The sequence below is a fragment of the Halictus rubicundus genome, chromosome 1 (assembly GCF_050948215.1).
Source record: "Halictus rubicundus isolate RS-2024b chromosome 1, iyHalRubi1_principal, whole genome shotgun sequence".
NCBI classification, from domain to species: Eukaryota; Metazoa; Arthropoda; class Insecta; order Hymenoptera; family Halictidae; genus Halictus; species Halictus rubicundus.
Genome location: NC_135149.1, coordinates 17,013,336 through 17,026,964, shown reverse-complemented (window position 1 = coordinate 17,026,964; position 13,629 = coordinate 17,013,336). Strand labels below are relative to the sequence as shown.

The following is a 13,629-nucleotide window of genomic DNA, read 5'->3' as shown; positions in this document are numbered from 1 at the left end:
GCACCGTGAATCTGCGAATCGAATATCGTTTTTATCGGTGGAACGGACACACGCAGATACGGATCTCTGGAAACGAGTCCCGGATTCCGACGGCGCGGATGCCTATCGGCGGCGAATAAATCGAGTTAGTTGATACAAACTGCCGGCAGGAAACCATTGGCATCGAGGCCAAGGAGGATACTTCGAGAACCGAGCGACACGTTCGTCGAATTCCTCGAAAGTCGGATGATCCACACAGAGAGCGAGAGAGGAAGACGGAAAGAGCTCTAACATAGGGCTGCTATCTTTCTTAACCCGTTCGAGTCATATTTAAATACCTTGATGATTTCGAATCGCATTTAACACGTTGGACGTGGTCATTGGTGAGCGGCAATATGGAATTGAAGATGTTTCTCGTAAAATTAATGCCACAAAGTATTATCTATTAATATTGAAATGAACGAGATTATACTGTAAGGTGAGAACATCGTTACCAAGCAACTGACAATTGTTGTTAATAACGCAGGAGAGTTTAAGAGAATATACTTGCTCCTTTAACACCGAATATACTACCAGAGCCGGTCAATAGTCACTTTTAATGCTCAGTAGATTTAGTGTTAAATACCGATCTGCTAAAATTTTGCACGAGACATTTAGCTTGTGTTCAACGATGCGAGTTGAGCCCATCGCATGGACGTCACACGAATTGAACGAGCGAAAACGATAGTGAACCGATCGCGATCGAAGGGAAGAGAGCGCAAGGTTCGTCGACCGTTTGTCCAATTACCCGACAAGGTAGACTTTCCTCTAAATATAGCAGCGACTCCGTGAGATACACAATCGGTATTGGACGTTCTAATAATACCGGCGAGTTTATTCAAATAATAATTCAGCGGAGGAGGCGGCAGGGTGGCCGCGTGGGCGGAACTGACGAGATAATTATAGCGTGTGCGCCGTCTACCGCGTTCTTACGAAAAGCACTATATCACCGGGCAGGCCACGCGGCCACGAAAAAACGCGGCAAGAACTGCACATCTTCGCTCCCGTTCGACGGTGCAACGACGGCAACCTTTTTGCGGAACGGCCGATGCATCGGGTTACATGGTTGTGCAACCATACGATGCTACCGCGAGCCGGGAATTCGCTAGGCTTACCACGCCGATGGGCGTTGCATCTTGATCGTTCGCCGAAACTACCCGGCCTCCTGTTTCTCTATTTTCTATTCACCGAATCCGAATTTATCGTTCGCAAATAAATACAGCGGAATCTCGCGAATAAACCGGGCGTTTATGTTTCTCGAATGCGTCGGCAAGAGTTTATTCCCCGGCGTCTGAAAACACAAATTCACCGCGGGCCTTTATGCATTTGTACCTCGCGAAAGATCCAGAGGCTGGGAAAGTGTGCAATCAAAATCTGAAGAACTAAGAGAATGTTGATTCAATTTCTTGGATATACTGACGGAAATGGTTTGATCTATCGTGGCTGGAAAAAAACGAATTTACGCGCAGGTCTTTACGTGTCTGCAATCCATGAAAGTCCGAAAGATCCGACGGGATAGAAATTGTGATTAAAATGCGAGCAACCAAAAAAAGAAAAAAAGAACCGTAGCTGTACGTCACGCGGTTACAGATTGCCCAATTTCCGAGCAATCTTTTACTTCGCACTCGGTTTCCCGGAAGCCGCGTCAGCGTAAAAATTAGACGAACGCCACTTTAATTCGTCAAATGATCCGCGGTAGAGTTTTGCGACAATTCCAGCGAATTTTCTCACGTTTCCCGTGACCACGATCGATGTATCGTGGAACAATGAATATTCTGTGGACCCGCGTTCGCGAGAAGTCTAATTATCCACGACGATAGGAATTTCTGAGAACCTGCGGGGATATTAAATTTCTCCGGAGCCGATAAAAAGAATCGGCGATATATATTGCGGTCGAACGACGGCTGCGGCGACTGGTTGAATGGAAACCAGTAGTATCATAGTCTGGAATGTTTTGAAATAGCACCCACCATCCCCACTTTTCTTCTTTCCGCCTCCGCCCTCGCAGTTTCCCGGCACCCATTGCTGCTGCCACCTCTCTCACTCTCTCTCCCTCTCTCTCTCTATCTCTCACTCTCTCTGGCATGTATGCGGCGTAAACGAAAATTTGATTGCTTTTCCCTCAAAGTTTTTGGCAGGCTTTCACGAGCCCACGCAGAAAACAGTCGCATAACGGACCCGAAGTCCGAGTAATATATCCGTTGCGTAATGCATCCGCGATTACCCATTTTCGGACGTGCATTCCTACGATGCGCCGCGACGCGACGCGACCACCGATTTATTGCATCGCTGCAACCTCGAGGCTTCCACGATGATTTACAGACCCGTCCAGGGAATTGGGCTGATGGAACTGAAAAGTTCCTTGGTTTTACGATGACTACAAACTTTCCGCGAGTTGCTATAACGAGTCGATTGCGGACAAATCGCTAGGGAAGATCGTTTCGGTATGTTCTTCTTCTAGCGATTTCACCAGCGTTTCAGCTCGCTTTCGTGTTTGTTAGGTGAATTTGTACGTTGGCGGCAAATTGGCACGGTGAGAGATCGATTTACGCTGCCAAGTATTAATCCTATGGGACCAACCTTTCGTAAAAAGTACCGGTTTAATGAATTCGTCGTCGTTTTCCCGAATGCTTATTAATAGACTGCGGCTTCTATGCGATTATGATAGAAATGAGTGAATGGAATTTAAAGCAGCATTGAAAAAATTTCAGTACAGCTTTAGATGCAGCCTGTAAATATTATCAAAGGACGAAAGAACTTTGTATCTGGCTCCTATTTTTCGCAACAGCTGCAGAAAATTGTATAAAGATCCGTAATCTACTTATTAATGACGTTATTTAGATAATTTATATATGGCTTCGTTATTGAAAATCAATACACGTGCCACCTTAGAAAAATTTCAAGGCACTGAATTGTATTTATTCAATTTTCTCTCCCGTTAACGATTTCAACAATTTGACCAATAATGGTATTTCCAGCGTGGACCAATGCGCAAATCACACTTCTGATCTTTAGGAGCTTTATGCATTTATGGCTTCTGGAAATTAAAAAAAAATGCTAAAATATAACATTCGACAGAGTTTAGCAGAATTTTTCTTTATCTCGGAACTATAAAGGTTACCACCACTGAAAATAAAATTTGCTTTGATCCCACTTTCTTAAAAAGATTGCAAATTGCATAAACATCCGCAGTCTAGTGATACCTATCGAATCTATTAACTATCGAAGATATTAAAAAATGGATTCTCGTAGTTTACAGTGTGCCGTCACTTCGGCAAGCTTGGTAATTCCACTTTCGACCGACAGTGCATTCGAGAACGCCAACAATGCACGCCTCGGCGAGCTCAGAAAGGCGTCAGGTTAAAGAGACGAAAAAGCAGCGAACACGGGGCTCGGTTCTTTGACAGCCGGCCTTGAATCGAGCGTGGTTTTCGAGCTGGTTGGTTAACCGTTTCCACGGAGAACCGTAGCATTATAGCACGGCGCGAGAGCTGGCCGTGCCTCATGCTGCGCCGAGAGCTGTGAATTTCGACAGCTCTTAGGAAGGGACGCGAGAAGAGAGGAACGCTTATTCTCCCCTACCACGGGGTCCGGCTAAGCTTATAAAAGATATATCCAGTGCGGATAAGCCGTTAGTGAGAGAGAACCGAGAGAGACACGTCGAAGTTCCGCGGCGAGGAAACCCGGAAGATGGTTAGTTCCACGTCTGATTCATCCTCGGACCGGTTCTTGTTAAACGCGTTAATCCGGGACCGAAATTTCCCTCTGAAATTAGGCGTTCGCGTCGACCTGTAATTCGAATACTCTTTACCGATCACCGAGCTGCGGATGTTTATGGGAAATTCCGGTTCCCGTTCGGCGAGTCGCGAGAAAGTGCAGTAGAAATTCTTGTTTCGATTCTAGCGTTTTGTGGACAATCAGTGAGCAGGAGCTATTCAATTTCGTTTTTGCGAATCACGCATGAACCTATTAGACTGCGGATTTTATGATAAAAATTAGCAGGCACAATTTAAGGCAGATTACAAGAATTTCAGAATATTAATTTCTGTTCGTCGTCGTTGCAAACTATTTTTATTCTGCATCAAGATCCGCAGTCTAGTGATGATTGAAAGGTCCAGGTAATCTCGATCAATTCCGTAAAGTGTCACAAGTAAGCGGCCCTACTTGCAAGCGATTGACCTAACGCCATTAAACTTATCTCCAGATGATTCGTTCCGTTGTATATTGTAGACAGAATTCCCGCAAAGATTCCTCTCCTTCTACCGTTCATGGATTCTCGATTTGTAGTAGAGCACAGGCAGGTGTACCAGACTGCGGATTTTATGGTTTTATGATAGAAATGAGTAATTGACATTTAACACAGAATTTCAAGAAGAGCACGGTAAAATCATTAACGAAAGGTACCTGGAAAATGAGGATGAGGAATATCACAAGAATTTCGCGGAGAACACGGGAAAATTATTATCGAAAGAGACAGATGTCTATCTAGATCCCATATCTCGCAAAACTCTTGTTGAAAATGAAGATCCATGGAGATCCGCGGTCCGTTAATCAGATTAGACTCCCCTCCGTCAAAGAGACGTCGAAACAATCCGCCGACTCGCGTCTCCAGTGAAGAAGCCTCGGTTTTATAGTTGCAGCGTTGAGGAACTGATAAAAGTGTCGCGTCCCGCGTCTCCGTCGTCGGAAACTGGGGCGCTCGCGAACTCAGAGTTGTTGTTTCTGTTTCAGGACGAGGAACAAGTGAAAAGTGAGTAGCCGACAACGGGGAACGTAGGCGGAACTGTGTCCGCGTGCAAATAGAATTCGCTTCGCCCGTATTTCGCTGGGCTCGGTCGCGTCAACAAGTATACGGGGCGTTCCTCGAAGGAAGGACTAACGGAAGGAAGAACGGAAGGAAGGAAGGAAGGAAGGAAGGAAGGTCGCGGGCTGTTTAAAATTTAGGTCGCGAACGATGTGTATTTCACGCTGCCAGACGCAACGGGGGCGACTTCAAAGACCGGCCACCTTCTTGGCGTGGTTGCTCATTAAGATTTGTCGCGGCGACGTGCCCAGACTCGATCATGATCCCTGCCAAATCGCCATTCGATTTATCGCTATCACGCACTGTGCTCCCGGGTACCGAAACTCGGCTGCGCTCCGGCTTGCAAACAAACAGAGAATAACTCTTAACCCTTTAGGCGTTTAACCCTGACGTCTCGCACGTCACACCGATTCGCAATGTTTCCGAATTGAGAAAAATCCTAGGATTTTTACGCAAAACCCAAATTCCCCGATTCTAAGAAGTAGAAACCGAATGAAATTAATAGTTTTAATAGAAAATAATATGTTCCTACTGTTTTAAATTTCATCCCGAAGACAGCTCGGAAAAATATCGAAAGACCTAAACCGTCAAGAATCATCGCAACGTCTGTAACATCGTATAAGAAGGAGAATAGAAGAATTTTTTTTTGGAGTAAATGACCAGCTAAATTTCGGTTACAGAGCACAGTGCGAAGCTCTCGTTGCGCAATCGGACACGCAATCACAAAATAAACCGCGGATCGACCGTGTGCCGGCTCGTTATATTAATACACGCGCCGCTCCGGCACGTGTAAATAAATGCTGGACCGACGCGCTCCGTTGGCGTCACGACGCCCGGCAATCATTTGCCAGACTTCTTTCCTTCGTTCCGTGCACTGCGTTTCGTGTATTTGCGATTTTTTAAGTTGCACTTGGCCTGAACTGGCCCGTATCGTTTACTTAACTCTCGTACGATCCTCGGAGATATCTACGTTTCACTTCTACGCTTCACCCGATTTCGCTTTACACTTGAAATCAACGGATGGTGTGCTTCTTTCACTTTACCCAATTTTTTTCTTATATCAATTTTTATAGACACGTTGGCGTAGATTTTTCTTGTAGACCCGACTCTTCCAGTCCTTACAAAATCGGTGTGCGAAATACCGAATTCTTTCTGTTTTACAGTGCTCAGGAGGGCTTTCTCCATGTTCGACTCCTCGAAGTCGGGCCGGATCGAGAAGGAAAAAGTGAGAACGATCTTAAACACCCTGGGGCACACTTTCGACGATCACGAACTCGAGGTGATTCTCAAGCAGGAGGACGAGGAAGGTACCGTATATCGCGATCATGGTTCGCTAATTCTTTCGAGGACGGGCGCGGGCGAGCAAATCGGTGACCCTCGATTTACGGGGCCGGGCGTGTTTCGCGAGGCGAACGATTCCTCGTGCGAGAATTTTTTTGGATCGATAAAGGACGGTTCGATCGGGCGACCGAACCGGGCCAAATAATTCATGATATAATGAGTGGAAACGTGGCGAAGCCGCGTGGTATGGAAGCTACGAAAGCCGGACACGATGCGAAAACTTTCCTAAACTTTCCGCGGCCCAAGGTGGCCCCGCGTGGTCGCTCAAGTTTCATACTAATCGATTGTTATGCCTACGAGTGTATACCAGCGTCGCCGAGTAGTACGATGGGGATTTTCTTCGCTATACCAGACGCACAAAGGTTCACGGTACTTGGGACTATTCGTTGCTTTATTTATCCATTTCTTTTTAAACATATTTTTGGAAGATTCTTGCGGACAATTTAGTTTTTCTAGTGTGCCTATCGTAACAGCTATTCGCTTTAATCGGCGGCGATAATTAAATAACGATTTCCAGGAGGGTTAATAAACAGATAAAATAATGTAAGTGGTAGACTCAATTACCCGCGAAACAGATCACACGGTATGGACGGTTTCTAGGTCATGAGAAATACCTTGAATCGTACGGAAAGCTTCACGGTTGAAAGAGTTGGTTATATTGATTCGTCACTGATAAATCCTGATTGAGGATCATAGAGCGACGGTGTCCTCTGCTAGATCGAATCAGTGATCCGCGAGATACATGATCCTCGCCGCGGATTTCCTGCGAGCGGCCTTTCAAAAAGAAGAATGGACCCCTTCAGGATCTCGCCGGAGATATCTGAGCGACTCCTTTTTACCGTGAAAAAGAATTGGGTCGGAGTGGGCGGCGAAGAGAGAGCCTCTCTCTCTCTCTCTCTCTCTCCCTCTATCTCCTCGCATACTTTTCTTCTCGTATTCCCAGCCTGCTCCACCGTGTATCGACTGCGGGAGCACCCTCTGGCACGAGTCGCGCGTTAGACGCGGCCGCCGTCAAAGAGTTCTCACCCACGCGATTCCCGCCGCTGAGAAGATTAAAACCGGTCCACCCGTTAATTTGAAAGCTCGGGTTAGTCGAGCAGAGCCCACCAGACGGCCCGTCTCGTTATTAATCCTACCACCGGTAAAATGGCCACCGCCGGTCGACACTGTCTCCCTTAAGGCACTCGATCCTCACTCCAATCTGCGGTGATCTTCTTGAATTTTTCGGAGGATCTTGTCGGTGAGGACACTCTTCGAACCCTTTCCGATACCGTGTTCAGTCAGATTTTTCCATCAGTAGTCGCGTATTTTACTGACTCAACTGCGAGAAGGATTTTAGTGATCGTCTGACCATGACTTGCCTATTCTACTTGGTACAACGCACGAGAACTTGACAAAAATTGTTTCTGTCGACAGCAATTCACAGAAACCAATCAGGAATTCGTTACCCTCTGTAATAATTCTAATAAGTTGCAAGTACTGTCTCGATATTCTCAAATTCCTTTAACATTTGTACTGTTTAAAGAGACACTTCTGTAATATATTCTCTAACATATTCGCGTTCCTCGATCGCCCGAGTCTCTTCCATGTAAAAAGAATTCTCCAAGCACCCCTCGACAGAGGGTTACTCTACAATTTCCTGTCGCCCCTCACCGACTAATCGACAATATAAAACCCGCAGTTCGGTTCCAAACAACCTAAAAATTCAGAGGACACTCTCATCAAAGTCCCTCGACGACACACAATTTTTCGAAACTAGCACGGAGAACTTTTCGCAAAAAGTAAATTAGTATTCAGAGGGGGTTGAAGGGGCCAGTGGGTTCGCGCAAAGGGTGAATTTGCAATTCAAGCAGCCACGCTCAAGTTAAAATTCGCCGAACAGTGAATCAGAGACCGTCGACAACGTTGAACGACGAGTTCGCGAGGGACCTTTCGTCCGTCATCTTTCTGTGCGCAAAGGGGTTAATGGTGGGTTGGTGCGGCTAGAAACTAGTCCGAAACGGTCCGCAGTTCCGCCCGTTTCCTAAGAAGCGTGGATCGAACGTGGCTCCAGTTAGCACATCCGGAGACCGGATAGGTTTCCTATAGAGGGTGGTGCATTTAAGGGTGACGTTGATCTGTGACACACGTCCAGCCGGACACTGCCGGAATTAGCGTAAACCCTTGGAATCGAGGGACGTGTCTCTATCTAGCCGCGAGGGGCTTTGTCTGGTTGCATTATTATGCAGATATTGTCCTGCTTGTCGATCGAACTCGCTTCGGGCATTCCGGTCAGCGTTGACACGGATCTAGCTATCCACAGAGAGATAGAGAAAGAGAAAGAGAAGGAGACGGAGAGAAAGATAGACTGCCGCTATCCACCGATGATCTTTTCTGACCCGTGTTATTTTCTCTCGGTTATAAATTTCAAATTTCTTCGGCGTTGCGCGGTTGCGTAAACGGGACCGCTTGGAACGTTCCCAAGTATATTGTCCCCCCGTGTGTTTTCCTATCGGTAAAAAGCGGAACAACGCGAAAGGGAAACAGGGAAAGGAGCCGCTGAACGGGGCCGAAGTTGTTTACCACAATTGCCGTCTTGGAACTAGCTACCCTCTCACTTTTTCTCTCCCACCCCCCCTCTCTCTCTCTCTCTCTCTCTCTATCTATATTTAAGAAGTTGCTTTTAATCGGAGCTGGTTTGATTTTCAGGCAGCGGCAAATTGAATTTCGACTCGTTCTACCGGGTGGCGTCCCACTTCCAAGAGGAGGACGACGAAGCGCTGCAGAAGGAGCTCAAGGAGGCTTTCAGGCTCTACGACAAGGAGGGCAACGGATATATTCCCACCAGCTCCCTCAGAGAGATTCTTGCCGCCCTCGACGATCAGATAACCCCCGATCAAATGGACGGCATGATCGCTGAAATTGATACCGACGGATCGGGCACTGTTGACTTTGACGGTATCTATACCTTTCCTTACTTTTTACACCGCGAATCTATCTTTCGTATCTACCTTTCTCGCGTGGCATCGCTGCGATAGCAAACCCGTTTGAAATAGCCGAGAATTTTAAACATTCCAAGAGCTCCTGGCGGTAGTCTCACCCTTTCAGGGGACAGACGAGTTGGAATACGTTGTGGAACTAAGTCGGCTGTTTTTCATGTTTCTCGACAGCTTAGATACTTTTAAAACGTTTAGAAATATTTTTGATGTATTAATATAGTCACCTGATTTCCTCAGCGAAGAGCGGTCGACTAGCTTCAGGGAATAATTTTTAGACTTAATGAGCGAGTCAAAATTTGGAAAAAAGTACACAAGATATACCTAATATGCACTTATCACCTGCACTTTACTTTGTTCAGATATGTTGACTAGTACATGAGAAACACAGTTGCAAAGTTAGGGGTTGTATATTCCTCACACGAGAGTCTGAAGTTCCGAAAGGCCTGACAGTAGTACCCATCATTCTACTCTTAACGAGTGACCTAAAATTTTGAAAGAATTACATAGTGTGAAGCTGGTGTGCCCCTACTATCCCCACTTTGGTTCATTCGAATACGTTAACTGGTATACGAGAAACACAGTTGCAAAGTTGGGGGTTGTACATTCCTCACACGAGAGTCTGAAGTTCCGAAAGGCCTGACAGTAGTACCCATCATTCTACTCTTAACGAGTGACCTAAAATTTTGAAAGAATTACATAGTGTGAAGCTGGTGTGCCCCTACTATCCCCACTTTGGTTCATTCGAATACGTTAACTGGTATTCTAGAAACACAGTTGCAAAGTTAGGGGTTGTACTCCTCTCGAAAGAGACCGTTTCTTTCCAAAGCAATATTTTAGTTAATGTTTCAAATATCGCCTAAATAGAAATACTAAAAACGATGCAGTTACCTTTAGCGCAGAATTCTCTCCTGGCGCAGTGTATAAAAATTGCACTCGGTGCCCCCGGTTATCGTCGGGCGATATAAATAAAGAGTTACGATATCGGCGGAAAGTTTTTCGCAAGGCGTCCCTGTGGCTCGTTACAGCGGCCCCGTGCGAGGGCTTGATTAAACCTCGAACGTCTTAATACCGGTCTTTGAAAGCTCCTTTGAAAAAGCTCGGCCAGGCCCGAGCATAAAGGGGCAAGGACGACCTACTTGCTCTACAGGAGAAACATTCGTAGCGAGATGAAAAGGGTGCCCCGTAATCTTCAGGATCTTAGTCGATCCTCCAACGCTAGGGTCACGAGAGTAGAATAGCCTCGAAGAAGAAATTGTTAAAGCCCCCTCTCCTAATTGCGTCTGCTTTCTTTCATCCCTCACAGAGTTCATGGAAATGATGACCGGCGATTAAACGAGAGGAGAATCGCGAAGATCACAAGAGAAGAGAAGACAGGGAGAAAGAGAGAGAGAGGGAAAAAAAGATAGAGGAGAGCCTTGCATTTCCATTCTACTTCTACGAGAACAGAGAGCTTCGATCGACCAGGGCAACGGCAACGGATCGAAGAGGCACAGAGAAAACACCGTCCTCCATTTTCATTTGTACATTTGTTTGCGCGACACCGTTTGTAACGACACCGTTGATTAAGCACACGATTAAACGTCATCTTGAACGATCTCGCCCTTTCACTCCCCCGAAAAAGGGACCCACGGCGCGATTAACGAGCACACATCGATCCAGGGTTACGACTCGTTTGACGTAAGTTATGGCAACCGGGTCGGAATCGGCGGACGACCATTATTTTCACCGTCGCGTGATGAATTCGACGACAACCGACCTGTGTCCTTTGCACCTGCCGGAAGCTGCGCGATCCTGTCGGAATCAATCTGCTTGGATCTGCCTTACCCCGTTTCCGAACCCACATGCTTCAGAAAGATGAATCCTGGGTGATCCAACCGTTCTAAATCGGGGCAGATCGAATCGATAGCCGAGGATAAGTGGTTCGACACAAATCAGACTAGAAATGTTCTTGGTGCTAATAGAAAGGCACTAGGAAAGTCTGATAATTACTACTCCCTAGGAAACCATTGTTCTCCTATATTCCAAACAATCGTTAAACCTTTGCACTCGAATGGTGATTCTGAAGTGCCATTAAAAATTGGCACACCACTATTCCAGTTTTTATATTATTAAATCGGTCTGTATTCAATAAATTGCTAAAAATTCGTGTGTCCTATAAGACAGACTTAATTGCTCGTTTGAAATGTAAAAAACATATAAAATGAATATGTTTTAGATCGAGAGAACTGTCTTGGTTTTGAGAAGTAAAATAGCTTCGTGTGCAAAAGGGTGAAAGCTTCACGCTCACGTATACGTTATGCTCGCCATCGCAGGATAGTCAAAGGGGTAATTTTAACAATCTGAACACCCTCCACTGATCCTCATATTCCCGTCATTTAATAACTGGTGTCCCGGGATTCGGGGGAGTTTGCATGGGATATTAATCAAGGATCACCGATGAGCGAATCGCTGAGGGTGCATGTTGGGGGGTGGTGGCACGTGTCCTGATTCCGCGAAGGCCACCGATTCGATCAACCCGGGCATCGACTCGCGTCGTTCGAGGCCAGCTGTACAGTTTGTCTTCGAATTATCAGTCATGCTTCGCGAAAGTGTACGAGAACACCGGCTGAAATCGAAAACGGCGGGATCGCCGTGAGCTACGGGCTTCGAACGTTGTCGAGGCGGGTAGGCGTGCGCCCGATAGACGGCAACCCGGTAACACCGATGATCGTAAATTGTCATTCGCGCGGCGCTCGAAGGAAACGGAATAGGGTGTTCCTATTCTCTGAAGTCATTAATATTTCCAAAGGCTGCATGCATAACGAGAGAGGGATTACCGCGGCTTTAACGACCGTCTATTAGAGGACACGCTGTCGCACCGATAGCGGAAACTAGCGCAACATTCATGACTCTGTTAATTATATTATATATTAACGGACTTGACGACGTACACATAGGTTTCTAGACTCTCCCCATACCTGTGAAATAAATAACTCAAACGCCGCAAACGGATCAATCTTTCTTCTGTTATCAGTCAAAAAGGACTTAAACACGTCGTTGACATTTTTGTTCACATGTTAGAAAACTGAGAAACTGAGGCTAGATCTAATAGGGGCAGAAATGCTTCGAATTGGAGTTAGTCGATTGATGAATGCAAGGAAATTATTTTGCATTTGAAAGTAGCGCGAAAAAAGGACTCATGGGAGGAGCTAATATTTTATGGAAATGGCGCCGCAGGCAATGGTCCTCACGAAAGAGCAGTTCCAGCCAATCAGTCTCGAATCCTCGAGGCGGGAATTGTCTCAGAAAGATCGGCCCGAAACGAGCCGTAGAGGAACCCCGAGTGAAATCCTACAACGACCCGGAATATACCCTGGACCATCCCACCCCGTTTTCTCCTTTCTTCCTTCCTTCCATTCGTTGTTTCTGTCCCGCTTCCTTCCCCAGAAGCCTCTCTATCCTTCCATGGTTACTACTCCGGGCTTGGTCCCGGCCGTTTCACCCACTCAAGTTTTAGTCCGAGTGTTCGCGAGCTAGATCCGGAAGCCGCTTCCAAAGGATCAATAATTGGGGCCGACTGCAACCGCCCTTGAAAAGCTATAGCTATAGTAAAAGCTCGCCGAGGATTCGACGGATCATCCAAACTGTATCGACAAAACACAATCGTTCCAAAGTCAAATCACATCCTAAGTAGTACACTAGCTTGTTGTTCGCGGCAGCTCCGAGGAACGTAAATAAATTAAGTAGGCTAAGTGGTCCGTAGAATAGGTCTAGGACTTTATATGCGTGGCATAACTGGTACCATTTGCATACTGGTTTGTAAAACTTTTAGCTCGTATAGGTGAACTGGTTGATTAATTAAGGGGGCTAGGAAAACGTTAATCAATACAACTGTCGTGTAACATTTTTAGATTAGTAGAACTCCGAATTTGGTCTATGCGTGGCATCGACGGTACTATTCATAAAAATTCTAGAAGCTAGGAGCACATTAATTAACGACCGAAGATACCGTCTGAGATTTTTCAACGCGCAGGAAAATAAGTCTCGTCGCGCCGCTTGGTAATACTCGATGTTTGCAAGCACTTAAAAAGTTAACAAATTATCTCAGCGATACCGTCACGCGTCGTTGGTCGATAATCGATACCGATGCCTTTCGATCCCGTTCCGGGGCACAGAGGAAGAACAAAGTTCTCGAGAATCGAATTTGAGGAGTCGACGACGATCATCTTCTGCCCCCCCCCCCGGCCCCACCCCTCTCCTTGTGAAAACTGTTCGTTTCAAACTCGATTTCCTTGGAGACTTTGCTCCGAAGTTTTATTTGATTTATCGCGGAACCACCCCCACGGGGCAGCAACCATAAGAACGGTGCATGCTCTCACCTCCTCGAGCGGCTAGCCTCCGGAACAACGGAAACGTGTCGCGGCCGCTGCGAGGGAACCTTGTCGAGGACTTGTCCCGTTGGAACGAAAGCGAGGCGAGGCGCGGCACCGACTTGTTACGCCAGCGAAA

General features: G+C 46.4%; 2 protein-coding genes across 4 annotated transcripts in view; one reads left to right on the top strand and one right to left on the bottom strand.

Moving 5' to 3' along the window:
* LOC143355665 (neo-calmodulin) overlaps positions 1-13,629 on the bottom strand; it is a 113,665-nt gene that overhangs the window by 24,942 nt on the left and 75,094 nt on the right. The gene's annotated exons all lie outside the window — the stretch shown is intronic.
* Tpnciib (troponin C type IIb) lies at positions 3,583-10,735 on the top strand. The gene is made up of 5 exons (XM_076790888.1): positions 3,583-3,711; positions 4,750-4,768; positions 5,986-6,129; positions 8,852-9,100; positions 10,445-10,735. Exons 1-5 carry the CDS (start codon positions 3,709-3,711, stop codon positions 10,471-10,473), a joined length of 444 nt encoding a protein of 147 aa, XP_076647003.1. The 5' UTR covers positions 3,583-3,708; the 3' UTR covers positions 10,474-10,735.

What these genes read in the sequence shown, in the direction of transcription:
- Tpnciib (XM_076790888.1), top strand. An exon ending in CAAGCAGGAGGACGAGGAAG is followed by an intron (nt 6,130 to 8,851) that starts GTACCGTATATC and finishes TTTGATTTTCAG; the next exon opens with GCAGCGGCAAATTGAATTTC. An exon ending in GGGCACTGTTGACTTTGACG is followed by an intron (nt 9,101 to 10,444) that starts GTATCTATACCT and finishes CATCCCTCACAG; the next exon opens with AGTTCATGGAAATGATGACC.